This window comes from Archocentrus centrarchus, chromosome 22 (genome assembly GCF_007364275.1).
Source record: "Archocentrus centrarchus isolate MPI-CPG fArcCen1 chromosome 22, fArcCen1, whole genome shotgun sequence".
NCBI lineage: Eukaryota > Metazoa > Chordata > Actinopteri > Cichliformes > Cichlidae > Archocentrus > Archocentrus centrarchus.
Window position 1 is genome coordinate 9253369 of NC_044367.1, and position 15076 is coordinate 9268444.

Genomic DNA, 15076 nt, shown 5'->3' on the forward strand with positions numbered 1-15076 from the left:
TTTTGCTCCAGATCATTTGAACAACAAATTAAGACATTAGATTCATTTCATTTTACAAGCGATTAAACATCTTGCACCAAACACTGCATCTTTACATGGCTTCTGCAATATAAACAATAGCAAGACACATTCACTGCATATTACAGCAATCACAAACATAAAAAGCACATTTAGCCCGCCCCCCACCCACCCACACACACACACACCCACACACACACACACACAATATAGTCCTCACAGACACAAAAAAACTCCACTTTACATAAAGTGACTTGGTAACATCCACGGTGTGAAAAATCCCAGCATCGGATGCGGTTGCTCTTCTTCGTCAGGAAAAAGTTCACAGAAGGGAGACTTCCACATCCTCCGGTCAATATTAATGTAATCTTAGTAAAATACACTGTTCTGAACTCCTGTCTGAGGTCAGCATTTTCCTTTCCCTCTTGATTTTCTTTTTCTGGAGTTACCTAGGGAGAACAAATACTAAAATCAATAGTGCGAATGAAAAATACTTTAATATCTCTCACAGTTATTTATATAACGCTGCTGGCTCAAAAGGCCCCTGGCAGAGAAGTATGCTCACTCGAGTGTTCTGCTTGCAAACGTGATTATCGGCTTAGAAAGGTTCAGAGTTTTAGTAAGAAAGTATTTTAATACATTTACAATCATATACAGTGTCTGTCATTAAAGGTAAATTAACAAAGCACAGTTTACAGGAAGCACAGCAGACTGTTAGCAGGTTAAGCCGTCTCAGTTGCAGATTCAGAGAATGGACAAGAATATATGGAGGAGGAAGAAGACGACGAGGAGGACACAAAAGTGACAGCTTTCATGAAATAACTCGGTCCACAATGGCTTCACAGAGACTTCGCAAACAGCAAAGCTGTTTGAGATCAGATCTGACAAATTAACCACTGTTTAATGATGATTAATTACTGCTCACGGCAGTACTTTTAGATTTTCTTTCCCCTAAGTTTGATGGACATTAGAATTGCCTCAAGACAAGAGTTTAGCCTGATAAGCACTGAACTGGGAGAGTGTTGAAGAGTGGGCATGTGTTAAAAAGTCGGACAACACAGACAAATGAGATCCAGATTCCGGTTAGACCAACAAATGACGTGTTATTTGGAACAAAGCTCTGACGATGATTGAGTTCATTCCCGCTTACTGTTTGCCATCCCATCGACTTGACCTACCTCACTGCAACACACAGCCTGTTTTATGTTTAGTGTGTCCTTTCCCACTGTTACCTTGTGTTTCAGAGAGTCAGAATGGGAAAACAGAACATTCAAACAAACTGGCCATAGATTCAAAATCCATTCAGTATTAAATACTGCACACTGCATTCGTACTCTTTAATAAAATGCATGTATTTATGTCAAAATTTCTATGAACATATATTAAAATAGCCTGTACATAAAGATATAAAATGATAAAAGCAATAAAAAAATGAACAGAGGTTTCCCTTTAAGAAACGTCAAGAGACTAGCATTCCATATGTGACCTTTATTTAAGTGAATGGATAGGTTACCTTTGTGACTCTTCTTTTTGTTTCGTATAGAGAGCTTCATCTGTTTCTTTGGCTCTGGCTCAAGAGCAGGAGGCACTGGTTCAGACACTGATGGCAGATCTTCTGGTTCCAGTCCATCTGGGACATCGCACCCCCCGATACCCTCAATCACATTCTTTTTAGTGTCTGTATTTTTGCAACTCCTGACTTCGTCTCTGCCAAATGTTCTGAGTCCTCTCTCTTCGTGACCCTTCTCTTGTCCTGCAGTCTCTGGTACATGGCTTGTTTTATTAGTAGTTTCACCTTTACCCTCTTCCATAACATTGCTTCCATCGCTCTGTGTTGTAGTCATGTCTATAATTTCTTTGATGTGAACATTTACGCTAAGGTCTGCTGGCTGCTGAGGTGCTGGGCTGGACACGCCATCAAATGCAGCCTCCAGCAAGTCAGAGTCTGAGAGGGAAGATGGACTGATGATACTGGTCTCAGCTGAATCTAATGAAAAGCTGTTTGTGGAGAGGCATGGTTGGCGGTCCCCTTTAACCTGAGGCTGAGCTTGAATCCTGTCTGTGGGGGATGTCACATCTTTCTCTGGCGGTTGACCCGCCTGAAGTGATGTAGGTCTTTCCAGGGGTGCCACTGTAGCTGGTTTTCCTGGGGGTGTGCTGGGAGTCACAACTGAACCGTCGTGCACTGCATTCAGCTGAGGAGCTTGTGGAGTTTCTTCTGACGGGCTTATGAAGCCGTTCACTTCGCCTGTGGTGCCCTGATGACCCTCTGTTTGAGGTGTTATAGGAGCGGAAATGGTGGCCATGTTGACGGCTTCTTCGCCTACAGGCTTCACACGTGATCCTGAGGGACAGAACACATGCTGTTCAATGCATACAATTACTACGTGAAGTTTATGGTGATGTTCTGCAGTGAGCAAAGAGACGGGACGACAAAAGGCTCTTGATTACAAGAAACACTCAAGTGGCTCGACAAGGCAAAAGCAATGGAGCTAACTTAACAAGACGGGAGCGGTGTAGAAGCACAAATAATCCAACAAGGCATTTTTGTGGCTCACAGTTAAGCAGTTCAGGAGCGGAGCTAGGAACTGCGGATGGAAACCACAGTCTCTTGTCCTTACCAGGTGAGCAGGTATTCCTACGCATTTCACTAGAAGGGAGGCTTTCCGAATCGCACCTTGGCCGGGTCTTTCTGAGGCTGAAACCTTTTCTGATATCCGCCAGGAGGTTTTCTATGATGCAGCCATCGTTCTGTGGCACAAAGCCTTTCTTCACTGAAAAGAAGGGCACAAAGAGGGCATAAAAATACACGAGATTCACATTACATCATGTTCAGAAATCTCTAGTACAGTGAAAGAACACAGTGCTCTTCGCAACTTACTTATTTTCCCATTCTCTCCTTTCCGTCTCTTGGCCTCCTCCTCCTCTGCCAGCTGCTTCTTTCTCTTCTCAGCCTTGGCTGCTTGTTCTTTCCGAGTTTTGTTTTCCTGTCATCGTTAAGAAAGGATATCACTATCTTGCAAGTACAAAATGTACATGGCAATTTGTCTTTGTGTCATTTGGGCAGAAACATTAACATTTTTCAGTTTTCCACAGTTTATTGATACAAATGTTAAACAAAACACTACCTCCCACACAGACAGGAGGGAGACTCGACTGTGCCCTGTGTTCTCACACATATTTGACAGCAGAGCAAGCAAATATACAGTCCTAAGACAGCATCATAATGCCTAACATCAACAAATGCTCCTCTCTGACCTTCAGCGCCTTGATGAAGAGTTCTCGGAAAGTTCTGATGGTACCAAATAGTTCTTCAAGCGACAGCTGATTAGCATCCTCACATAGATACACAGCTAGTTCACTCTTTTTCTTTTCGATCTCAGTCAATCTTTCGTTTAATTCTCGACACAGCTTCTGATTTTCCTGCAGCAGAGAGAGAAGCATTTGGGGTGTGGATCCAGCTGCCAAAAAAACAGTGCTGAGTTATGCATTTTGCATCCGTTTGGAGAAACAGCAAAGACTGGCATTTTACCTCGAGAACTTTCACATATTTCTCCTTCACCTCTTCCACAGAGTTGGACACTTTCTTGGCTGTCTCATTCAGTCTTTTTAGTAAGGCACTGGCTTCTGACTGAACAGAGTCCAGATTAACTCTGAGGGAAAAGAATGACATGTGCTATGTTATGCAACTTTTACAGCTCAGTTGAGAACCATTAAAAAAAAAAAGAAGATGATGAGTTTGAGTCAACGAGAAAGATTTTCATACCCTGCTGCTTTTGCACATATTGATATGTCATCCGGTAGCGCTAACAGCTCTGGGTGGTTTGCCTCTGCTTCCTTTTGCAAAAACAAGCCATGCAATGGGTGATTAAACAGTTTCATAACTTTTGGGGGGGGGGGGTCATTATTGCAGCTGTTGGCCAGTTTGCATACCTCCAAGATGTGATGAAGCAGCGTGATGCGGCTCTTGTTAGCTTTTGTTTCTGTAAGCTTGAGCAGAGAGCTAATTTTGAACCCCTCAGCGTTCCCCGTGTGACTTCCCTGAAAGCAGACGACTGATTAAAAATGCAAACTCTGTCTAAATGTCAGCTTAAGTAAAATATAAATGAGAATGAGACGAGGGTCTTACATAGTTGAGAAAATTTCCCACATCGAGGATGATCCTGCAAAAATTGGGCATGAGCGTACTCGTTCTGAGAGCTGAGAAATTAGTTACACTGTGTTAATTTTAATATATAATGCATATTTTAAGCTAGCTAATTTAGAGAAAAAAAAAAAAAAAAAAAAAAAAAAAAAAAAAATAATATATATATATATATATATATATATATATATATATATATATATATATATATATATATATATATATATATATATATATATATATATATAAATAAAGACACTTCACCTTTAATCTAATTTCCTTACTTTTCATCCGTCATGTTTTCATAAATGATGTTCAACAAATATCTACAAACTGTAGTGTGCAGTAAATTTTTCTTCCTGCTGAAGTTAATTACTGAACATAAGGAAGCATACACCTAACTCTACTGAGAGGGACGTGCCTGTGACCGTGTAACAGGATGTAAACATTTATGATGTTCCCTCCACCTGAGCTGTAATGCCATTTAGCCTCTTTCAGGTGGTGGATACAGTCCCATCCACCCATCTATTTTCTGCTGCTTATGATTCAAGGGGCAGCATTAGGGACCTCAAGACCAACATGCTCAATCCACCACTTTATCCTGAGCCATTCCCAAGCCAGCTGAGAGACATAATCTCTCCAATGTCCTCAGTCTGCACCCTGTTGGGCATGCCCAAAACACCTCACCTAGGAGGCGACCAGAAGACCTTGTACTTTGATGCCCACTCAATTCAACTGGCTCATTTCGATGTGGAGGAGTGGATGTAGATGACTAAGTTCCTCACCTGAACAGATAGTGCTTAGTCATGACATAATGATGTACATTGACTAGTTAACTGACAGCTTTGGCTTCACACTCAGTTCTTTCTTCACCACAACAGACTAACACATTGTCTGCATCACTGCAGATCGTGCAGCAATCCATCTGTCAATCTTCCACTCCTCCACTAACGAACAAGACCTGTAAATACGTGAACTCCCCCACATGTGACAGTAACTCACTCCACCCTTTTCTGGGGGAGGATCGTAAGCTTCGCTCTTTCTGAACTGGCTTCAAACCACCTCAGAGCGAGATGGCTATCATGGCCACACTAGCATGATTTGGAGACCACCGAACCAGGCTCGCTCCCTCTCTTGGTGTCTAGGTGAAGGTGAAGTAATACCTGAGCTGGTAGCTCCAGATTACAAATTTTTTTTTTTTTTTTTGGGAGTAACTGGGTCATGATTTCTGGAAAGAGACATTACAATAGTAAGTCCAACTTTAGCTGCTTTGACCACTTCAAGGCAGCTGCCATTTACTCCCACTGGATTCAAGACATCTCTACAGATAGACTGATGAAGAGCTGGAAATGTAGTTTTAAGGTGAAGTGTCCATTTAAGAATTACAACTGAATGCATGTGAACACAGGTGAGGTTTTACTTACATTGGCAGGCCTCCTCCGCAAGCTTGACTTTAGGTTCGAGCATCTCCAACACTGATGCCGTTTCCTCGCACAACAACATGCACTCAATCCTCAACTGATAACTGAGGAGATGCAAGAAAATAAATAAATCATGGAAATGGCAGGTACGTGAGCAACACTTAAAGCAGAAATGAAATAAAAAGGTTACCATGGCACAGTAAGGAGAGAAGTGTAAAAGCGGTCAACATTTGCCAGCTTGTCTTTTTCTCCTTGGAAAGACTTCAGATTTTCCATCTACATTAAAGCACAAGGCAGTGACTCAGATGAGCAGCGTCATTTTCAAGTGGGCCCATAATTAGAAGATAAAACACTCTAAATAAGCATGTTAATGCAACCAAACCTCATGCTTCTCTGGCAGGAGCTTAAGAAGCTGTTTTAGCACCTCCACATCAAACCTAGTCCGGTCCCCAGACTGGATCATGGCCACAAACTCCTCATTTGTGCTGGACACAGAAAATAAAAGCATTAAGCAGTGAAAATGAACAAAATATGCCAAAAAAAGAGCCAAAATATAACAAAACAGAATATTTTTTTATATCTCACCATTTGAACTGCTTTAGGAATATGTTCACATTCAAGCTTTTCTTTGGATCAATGAATGTGATCTATAGAAAAAGATTAAGAAGAGTTTATTGATTGTTCGGCTTTGCTCATTAGCTGCGCTGTTTTGTGCACTGTCGAGTGCTGACCAAGCACACCTCTTTAGGCTCCTTCTTGACAGGAGCAGCTGCCCCCTTGTCTTTGTGTTCGGCCACCGGGAGACAGAACAGCTGCTCGATACTGCTATAGTCGGGCTCGGGAGAAGGCGGATCTTTCTGAACCGAGGCCCACATGGAGTGACCATCTGTGTGCGCAAAGGAAGAGAGTAACCTGTCATGAGCTTGTGTGGCTCCGTTTTGTACGGACACTGTGCCAAGTGATTATCTCTCTTCTTCCAAAAACTTGAGGGAATCCTTCAAACACCCACATTAATTAACACCCAATTTTGGATGGCTTAACACTCAGAGTGCTATTCATATCAGTGTTCCATTCCCATCAACTGTTCACTACACAGATGGCAATGGCCAGTATCTTTGCTTACATTTCCTCATAATTATTATTTAAAACGTGGGGCCTAAAAGGGGTGAATACTATATTAACTGGCAATATAGATTTATGCAAAACTTTAACAGATGTCCAAGTTGATGTCACACTCTCAAAATTAGACTCCAACAGTATCCATTAGAATTATATTTTACTGTTCATAAAATAAAAAAGTTTTGTCCATTTACCAGTAACGGAGCGAAGTTTCTGCCAGTTGAGCTTTTTCATCCTCAGAGTGGGACACCGAGTTGTCTTTGTGGGCACGCTGCACCCCAGGGCCTGGCTACTCTGAGCCACAATCATGCCCATAGGAGGAGGTGGTGGAAGTGGCATGCCAGGTAAAGGTGGAGGTGGTGGTGGTCCACTACCCATCCCTGGTAAGGGTGGGGGAGGAGGGATCCCTGGACCAAAGGGCAGAGGTGGTGGAGGTGGCATGCCAGGTAAAGGTGGCGGGGGTGGTGGTCCACCACCCATCCCTGGTAAGGGTGGGGGAGGAGGGATCCCAGGACCAAAGGGCAGAGGTGGTGGTGGAGGAGGAGGAGGAGTCAGTCCAGGTAATGGAGGAGGTGGTGGGGGACTAACAACCCCTCCGGATAGCGGCGGAGGTGGTGGTGGCGGCGGTGGTGTGCACAGGTTGGAGGGGGGTAGAGGGGGTGGGGGTGGGGGTGGGGGTGAGGCACATGGTGGCTTCTGAGAGGATAATGTGCTTTTGTCTGGCTTGTCTGTATCTGGGTGGTCCAGCTGAGCCTGCACAGCCTTATCCACTTTGACCAGCGGTCCGTCCACTTCGTGTTGATCTTCACTGCTTTTTCTTTTATAAAACATCAGCCGCTGCATGATCTTCTCACAGGACTCCATCTGAGCTGCAGCACAAATCCAGACACACACACACCCCATTTGAATCAACTTCTCACACTACAACAGAAGCTTTCAGCCACCCTGCCACCAGCTCCCTGCATTTAATCTGTACAGTCTGCATCCCTGAATAATCACTCGTCTTCACAATGTGGCCATTAACCAGCCATTAGCCTGCTTCAAGTGTTGACCTAAAGTGAATGCATTGTTGCTTCTGTGCTGACTCACAGTCCTGGGCGAGCAGTATGGCCCTGTTAGTGATGGCCTCTAGAGCCAGCCAGATGTCAGGGCGCCCCGGTCCCAGCACCAGCAGCGTCTGCAGGATGGACAGCAGCTGAAGAGAAGCTGGGGAGCTGCTCACCTGCACACAAACATGAACAAAAACATTTTTGCATAAACTAACAGGTTTACTTTGTATATGCACAAGGCTAATAAGGTGTTTTAATCAGTAGCCTTTTAAAATACATTTTCCTTTATTGTGGAACCGGCACTCACGGATAGAGCCGTTTGAATAGCTTTTTCTCACCTTGTTAAAAAGTGTAGTGAAAACCTCCTGGTGATTACTCATATCAATGCCCCCATACACTCGCAAAAGCTCTTCCTCATCTTCAGCCATTGCCTCCTCAAAAGCTTCACATTGAATAATCAAGTCTTCATCCTCCTGCTCCCTGCACACCACACACATGCAGATAAATGCATATTATGGTCATAGTTCATAGTTTATTTAAACCTCATCTTCAGTTTTTGCTTAAAAGTTATGATACCTTTGATCTAATTACTGCCATTAATGGAAATAAATTACAAAAATCTATTTTCCTATAAGCATTATTTTACTTGCAGTGATCATAACTTTTAAAATGAACTGCAGTGACTTCATCGCAGACATTAAGAGGCTGAACATTTTAAATGTGAACACCAGAAGGATGGCTCACCTCAGCTTTGGCAGAACATCAAGTAGCTGCAGCCCTGCAAGCAAAAGAATACGAAATGACACAGCTCCAAGCAAAACACTCAATTAGAAGCTTTTTAGGAAATTTAGTCTTAAAATGGTTCCAGGAAGTCACAGGTGAGCAATCACTAAGGAGGAGTGGCCAGTCAGGTGGCTGATTGGTCCAAACTAATTGTGTGAGGAGAATAATGTGGTGCTCTTCAGGCAGCTTAGCGGTTAACTATAACGCCAGGCAATCGCCGCTGAAGAGCTGGTTACTTGACCTTACTAGCGGCGAACAGCTGGTTAAGATGTAGCATATCAGCCCAGAGTCAGCTGATCAGAGGAACTTTGATAAACATGCTTCTTACTGAGAGATCTACACAGACTGAGAATCTACACAGACATGCTTCTTACTGCAACTCCGTGACCATTTGTCCTATCAGAAAAATTCAAACGGTTCCTGAAAGCTCAGAAATGGCACTTCACAGCCATATAAGGATATTACGGTATTTGCCGAAGTCCGCAAACGGCGACACTTTTTGAAGTGCGCTGTGTCGTACTCGACACGTTCGAAGATATAAGGTTACAGCTTGTTCCTCCATTTAAAACGAGCCCTGGCGTCACCTGTGGGTTAGTCAGGTGGGTAAGATTAAACCAGTTTTTGCTCAGAATATATGCTGGAACTTATTCTAGTGGCACTAAGAGAAAATAACTTAATCTGCATTTCAGGTTTAATGTAGTTCATCTAAGAGTGGTGATATTTTCTTGCTCCAGTCTCATTGTACAGGCTGTAGAATGACATTAAAGGTATTCTATTCCATTTTATTCTATTCCTACTGATCTGTGGTGCAAAATGCATGAATACACAATGCAGTGTAGGCTCAAGGTTTTCTTAGTTCTCAGGCATTTTGTAAAAGGGAGAATGAGGCCAGTAGACCTATTCTTAGTCAGACCCAGTGACAGATATATTTGTGATGGCCTGCTTTTCCCCTTTGTATTCACTTTGAGCTAACAGTTTACCCACAGCATCACCTTTCCTATGATGGGACTGTAAACTAATTAACTGTTAAACAGCAGCTGAATGGAAAACCTACCTATAAACTCCTTTCTCATCCTATCGCGCTGCCTGAGGTCCTCTGTCCCGAAGATGAGAGCGTTGATGACACTGAGGAGCGTGACCATGTAAGGGACATTATCTGTGGCCTGTAGCTCATTCATAATCACGCTGAAGCGATACTGCTGTGTCTTTACACCCTGAAGGAGAAACCAAATTTAAGATGTAAGAAGAATGGAACCCTGCAAAACTTGCGCTAACTCTTCTATGTGTTTTTATCAGCTTGCCTTGTAGTGGTCCAGGGAGTCAAGTGCCAGGCGATGACCATCCGAAGAGAACATGCTGAGGGCTGCGAGAAGCTCAAACACCTGCTTCTTCACCATGGTGTTGGAGGTGTCCAAGGCTGTGCAGCATAACGGTCACATGCATCAATAAAGGTGGAATCTATCAGTTTTCCTTAAATTAATTCCCTGTGTCTCCTTGTTCCTCTTTGTCTCTAGACCTAAGAAAGGATTGTTTCCCTGACTTTTAGGAAACATTGCTTGAACTTTGCCCTCTAAAGATGTGTTGTTGTTCTGTAGATAAATGTGTGTCTGTAGGTGGGGAAATCCAATATTCACAGCACACTGTGACACTACAATTTCAGGGATGTCCCGAAGTGACCATTAAATGAGTCATGGCTGCACGTAAAGCTGAGTACATGACTGGAAAATTCAGTTTGACGGAGTGAGTCACAGAGAACCATTTCATCACGTGAGTTCTGACCACTTTAACCCAATATTACAAATGTTACATACAGTGAAATATCTGAAACATTTACTTTCAGTTCATTTTCACGTGAGACTAAGCAGAGACATCAACACAATACTGAGAAAGTGTATTTATGCTCAACCTTGGGAGAGCTTCCGAATGTATCCCTCATTCTCTATGATGAAGTGGATCCCCGCTGCTGAGTTCATTACTGCTCGGACGCAGCTGACACAGGTGAGCTGCAGAAGAGCATCTGCAATGCGAGAGCATCCACGCCCAGAGAGACGGTCTAGGGCCTCCAGGAGGAGATCGAGCCCACTTAATTCCAGGAACTGGACCATCCATAGCTCGTCACTGCCTTCCAGGCGGCGCTTCAGCCCAGAATAGTTGACGACAGTGGGGACTTGGAGCAGTCTGATGCACAGCTCTGCATCAGAATTCTCCAGGTTGGCCTCCTGCTGAGTATCAGAATCCTGCGAGGAGCCCAGGCGATCCCTGACTGTCGCCCACTTCTTTTTCCCGTCTGATTTTCCTGACATTGTTGCTATGTAAACTACAAAAAAAAAAGGACAAAACAAAGAGTTTACAGTTTTGTTAGTTTTGTACAGATGAACTGAAACATTTTACAGGAAAAGCTGCAAATTTGTGGCCTGTAGATATTGCCTGCGTGCGTTGATATGCTGTAATCTTGCATAGAATAGGGCTATTATTGTTACCCAAACCGCAGAAAGCAGGCTAAAACAATTCTTTATCAAAACCAGAATGGGAAATGACAGCTCGGCACTCTGTAAACAAGTAAAAGATATGTCAGCAGTCATCACCAGCTCTGCCAAACATTCCATCTTAATCCCGCTGGAACGAGTCTGCCAGCTCATCAAAACTGTACAAAGCCGGGCTTAATGTTGCACTGTATTTCCCAGTATAAATATATGTAATTCCAAGTTCACTGGAACTCCACTGGAACTGGAATTTCAGCATTTTCTGATTTTGCACACTTGTGAAAAGCTAATGTTCAGGAAGCTCCCACTAATGTGCACCCACTGATCCCACAAAGTCGTCTTTTTCTTATGCATCTTCCCATGAGTGCAGTCTCCGGTTTCACCAATCTGTCTAAACCTTGAGCCTCAAAAGCATGTAAATAGCATAGGCACATTCCCACCCTCTATTAAAATCAACAGGGCAAGAGTTTAGTCCAAAAAAGGGGAAAACCTTCTCCAAAAGTCTAAAAATACTTTCTGTCCAGTCTGAAGTTGCAATATTAGCTGCTCCAGCACAAGCAGGTTTTTGGGTCCCCAGTTGTTGAATTTACACTTGGCATGGAAAGGATATACAAATGAGACAGTGAGCGAGCATGGAGAAACAATGCAGGGCACAGAGGTCAGGGAAAAAGGAAGCAAGGAAGGAATTACAGCCATCACAATTCCTCTTTATCAATCTGGGCAACAATATAAGTCTATCCTTTCTGCTTTCTGCATGGTAGATGCTTAGTAAACAATTCCAAGCTGCTTGCAAATGACTTCGGCGACTCCTTCCAGTAGGGATTTTTACAGACATCAAAGCTAATGTCTTGTGAAACATCCTCCAAATTGAATTGCAATTCACTCCGCAGAATCAAGGTAAAATGAAGCCTTTCTTTTCTCACATTTCCTGGCAAAGCATTTGTCATTTCTGACTGCAGCGTTTCAGTCCTGCTGCCAGAGTGAGAGTGTTACCGTGGCAGCAAGCAGGCATACAATGGTGTTTTACAATAGGCCTTCTCAGTGCTCTTCAAAGAGCCGTGTTCATTAGTCACAAAATGGATGAATGCTCCCTGCCCCCTTTCAGGCTAATAAGAGTTATGCCCAGTAATCCTTTAAACACTTTCTGATTCAGAGGTACAGTGTGCTCTCATTTCCAAAGTGAGTGGAGAACAAAAGTTGCAAGCTGACGCCTGTAAAACTGGAGAATTTTCACAGTCATGCATACTTGTGAAGATACTGGGGGTCATTAAAATGCACTGAGAATTTTGGTAAATGGATTTCACTTCCAGCAAAGCCACGGGTGACTAAGACACTTCAAAGAGGCTGGTGAGCTATGAGCATGACTCTCCAGCACAGTTCAGCAGGAAGGAAAGGACTTTCCTGGGACAGGAAACTCGGCTCGTGATAAATATGCTGGTGGTATGACACCATCAGTTCCTCTTTTGATATTTTAGTTTAATTTCTAAGGAATACTTCCTAAGTTAAGACATGCCCTGTTCAAGCACAAATATCTGGGCTACACGCCGAGCAGCAGCAAAAATATGCGTAGACAAACAGCATTTGGCAATGCTGGGAGATCTGCCATTAAAGCATCCTTTGACCGATTAACACTTCACAGCACAAAAAAGCTGATCTACAGCAAAGTTACCCTATAAAATCAAAGTGGCAGTGTACACTTGGTGTAAAATTATAACTAAATATAGTACAAAAAGTCAAATTTCAGCAAAAAGGCCACTTAGGTTTAATGTAAAAAGTGCTCAGAAAAAAATGGTTGATCAAGCGACTCATACCAAAAGGCTGCAGGATCCTGGGTTTGAAACTTCCCTGGGATATTTCCTGTGTGTCATTCCCCTTTGCTCTCTCTGTACTTTCCCATCTGCTGCCTACTTTTCTATTAATTAAAGGTGCCCCCCCCAATCACCACCAATAAATTAAAAAAAAATTCCAGACTTCTTTACAAAATGCAATGAATGCAGTTTGATCAAGTCTATAGTGTTGCTGCAACAACTCAAACATTCGCAACAAAAAAGAGTCATCAATGCTCATCACTTTTTAATTATTCATTCTAATTAATATTTGTAATGAATCTTTTTTTTCTAATTGAGACATAAATCTTTAAATATTACAGTCAAATGTTTTTCTACAGATGAGCTGCCAATCCAGCATCCTGGAATCCCTGAACTTCCATTTCCTTACATATGACTGGTCAAAAGGGAAGAAATAAAAGAAAAAGGATGACTCACCTTTTTTGGTGGAAAATACATTTTAGTTTTAAATATCAACACATAAAAATAACACACAAAAAAAGTAAGATAACCAGTTTAATTACCTCTAGTCTTCCATTCTCCAGCACTGGCGTTTGCAGCATATTCTTTCCTGCACTCAAATATAAGCGACTTTCATTTTCCGACCTTGTCTGCCAGAACATGTACCACTAATAGCAGGCTGATTCACTGCAACAGGACAAACCTACTCATTGGTCCTCTGGTTTAGCCGCCTACACAGCAGCCCACTGCTACAGTACAACCTCAACACTTCTGAAAATCCAGACATCTACGCTGATTTATTTCCTCTGAAACATATGCACAGCATTTCTATGCAAAGACATGTGTGACAGTAATATTATAAAGTCATTTTTTTTTTGTACTAATATGCCAGCTTTAGCAGAAACAGGCCGAAATGTGAGACTATTTAATTTAAACACTGAAACTAGAATGACTGGATTAACTTAAAATCCTTAAAATTAATTGGAGATTGAGTAATTACAAATAATTTAAGCTTAACCCACACGTTAAAATCTTTTACTTTCTGTATTTACAAAATGATTATTGCAGCTCAGCACATGTGGTGCTCATTTAAGCAACATCCACACCTCTTCTGATTCCCTCTCTGCTCCTTAAGGGAGTGACAGGCATGCCTGCAAAGTCCTGAAGCGCATTTTGGAGTTGAAACGCAGTCTGAGCCAAGTGTGGCACTATAGGCTGCCTTTTACTCCCACATTGTCTGTGGATGTCTTCGATCCCACCATGAACAGCCTGACTAAAACCATGTGTGACAATCCACGACGTCCAATAAGCGCAGCCCTGAAACTGCCGCTGGATTTCTGGACAAACTGTTTTTGTTTTTCATCACAGTCTTTCTCCCTTTCTGTTCAAGGCAGCGCGGTTTAAAGAGACAGTCTGTTACTACCTCCAGAATGGATCGACAAGACTGTCACTTTGCAAGCCTGCATCACACTGCCCCATTATTACGGACCTTTGCGCTGCGATATTTCCACATACCAGGGAACATAACGGGACTTAGTCACCTCAGAGTGGCGAGAAAAAAAAAAAAAAAGAGGCAAGAAAACATATTAATAGCACTGACAACCGCCCCCTACTTGACATGTAACGGCTTAAAACGATGTTGCACCATTACAGATCACCTGTCAACTGAGTATGATGTCTTACCTGGTTTTATTCCATTAATATAGCTACACTTCAAGAATCGCCTCCTCTGGAGTCTCTTAGATGCGGGAGCGCTTTGCAGTCTTCCAGACACTCATTTTTTTGTTGACAAAAGATGAGATGCGAACCTCTGAAAATCTCGGCACTGTGTGTGGCAGGTCAGTCCCTCATGGTACGCGATGGTCTCTTTCAAATAGCTACGGCCCCTCTGCTTTCACTCAGTTGTGAAACGCAGATGGCGTCAAAGCAGCGTCATTAGTGCGCTCAAGCATCCGCTTACAGCTCAGAATAAAACGTGATGGGAACTCGAAGAACCCAAAGAATGTCGTTACAATACAAACGATATGTAAAACGACACAAATAAATAAATAAGAGTTTGTGAAGCAATGCCAGGCCTTACAACAGTAACAGGCCTACCAGTGTGAAAAAAGTGCAACAAACAAACAAACGAACAAAACAAAAATGAGTCATGAAATAGTCTGGAATGCTTTTATTGAGCGGAAAATTAGACACTAACGAGAAAGAAAACCATCTTAAAATCATATCCATACAGTCTCAGAATGCATGCATACACTGTTTTAAATGCAGTTAA

At 42.6% G+C, this 15076-nt stretch overlaps 1 protein-coding gene across 5 annotated transcripts; it reads right to left on the reverse strand.

Annotated features, from left to right (window-relative positions):
• Positions 1-197: 197 nt before the first annotated feature.
• Positions 198-14712, reverse strand: LOC115772972 (inverted formin 2). 5 transcript variants are annotated; one of them, XM_030719442.1, is made up of 23 exons: positions 14488-14698; positions 10441-10851; positions 9836-9951; positions 9589-9748; positions 8496-8529; positions 8090-8231; positions 7792-7924; positions 6897-7571; positions 6324-6469; positions 6169-6230; positions 5966-6068; positions 5774-5859; positions 5587-5687; positions 4148-4218; positions 3952-4059; positions 3785-3855; positions 3551-3671; positions 3277-3441; positions 2900-3005; positions 2640-2792; positions 1532-2362; positions 1197-1250; positions 198-467 (listed from the first exon to the last, which is right to left on the reverse strand). In XM_030719442.1, the coding sequence occupies exons 2-22, from the start codon at positions 10835-10837 to the stop codon at positions 1198-1200; spliced, it is 3834 nt and encodes a 1277-aa protein (XP_030575302.1). In that variant the 5' UTR covers positions 10838-10851; positions 14488-14698; the 3' UTR covers positions 198-467; position 1197. The 5 variants fall into 5 exon arrangements, 4 of the variants coding, with proteins under 4 accessions (XP_030575302.1, XP_030575303.1, XP_030575301.1 ...); XR_004019061.1 differs by having other exon boundaries at positions 1197-2362; XM_030719443.1 differs by lacking the exon at positions 1197-1250.
• Between the last annotated feature and the right edge of the window lie 364 nt (positions 14713-15076).

Bases quoted from the DNA above. Each gene is read 5' to 3' on its own strand.
- LOC115772972 (XM_030719441.1), bottom strand. From the start codon at position 10,837: ATGTCAGGAAAATCAGACGGGAAAAAGAAGTGGGCGACAGTCAGGGAT. The intron at 8,232-8,495 runs GTGAGCCATCCT...TGTGGTGTGCAG, and splicing joins GATGTTCTGCCAAAGCTGAG to GGAGCAGGAGGATGAAGACT. The intron at 5,688-5,773 runs GTAACCTTTTTA...GCATCTCCTCAG, and splicing joins TCTCTCCTTACTGTGCCATG to TTATCAGTTGAGGATTGAGT.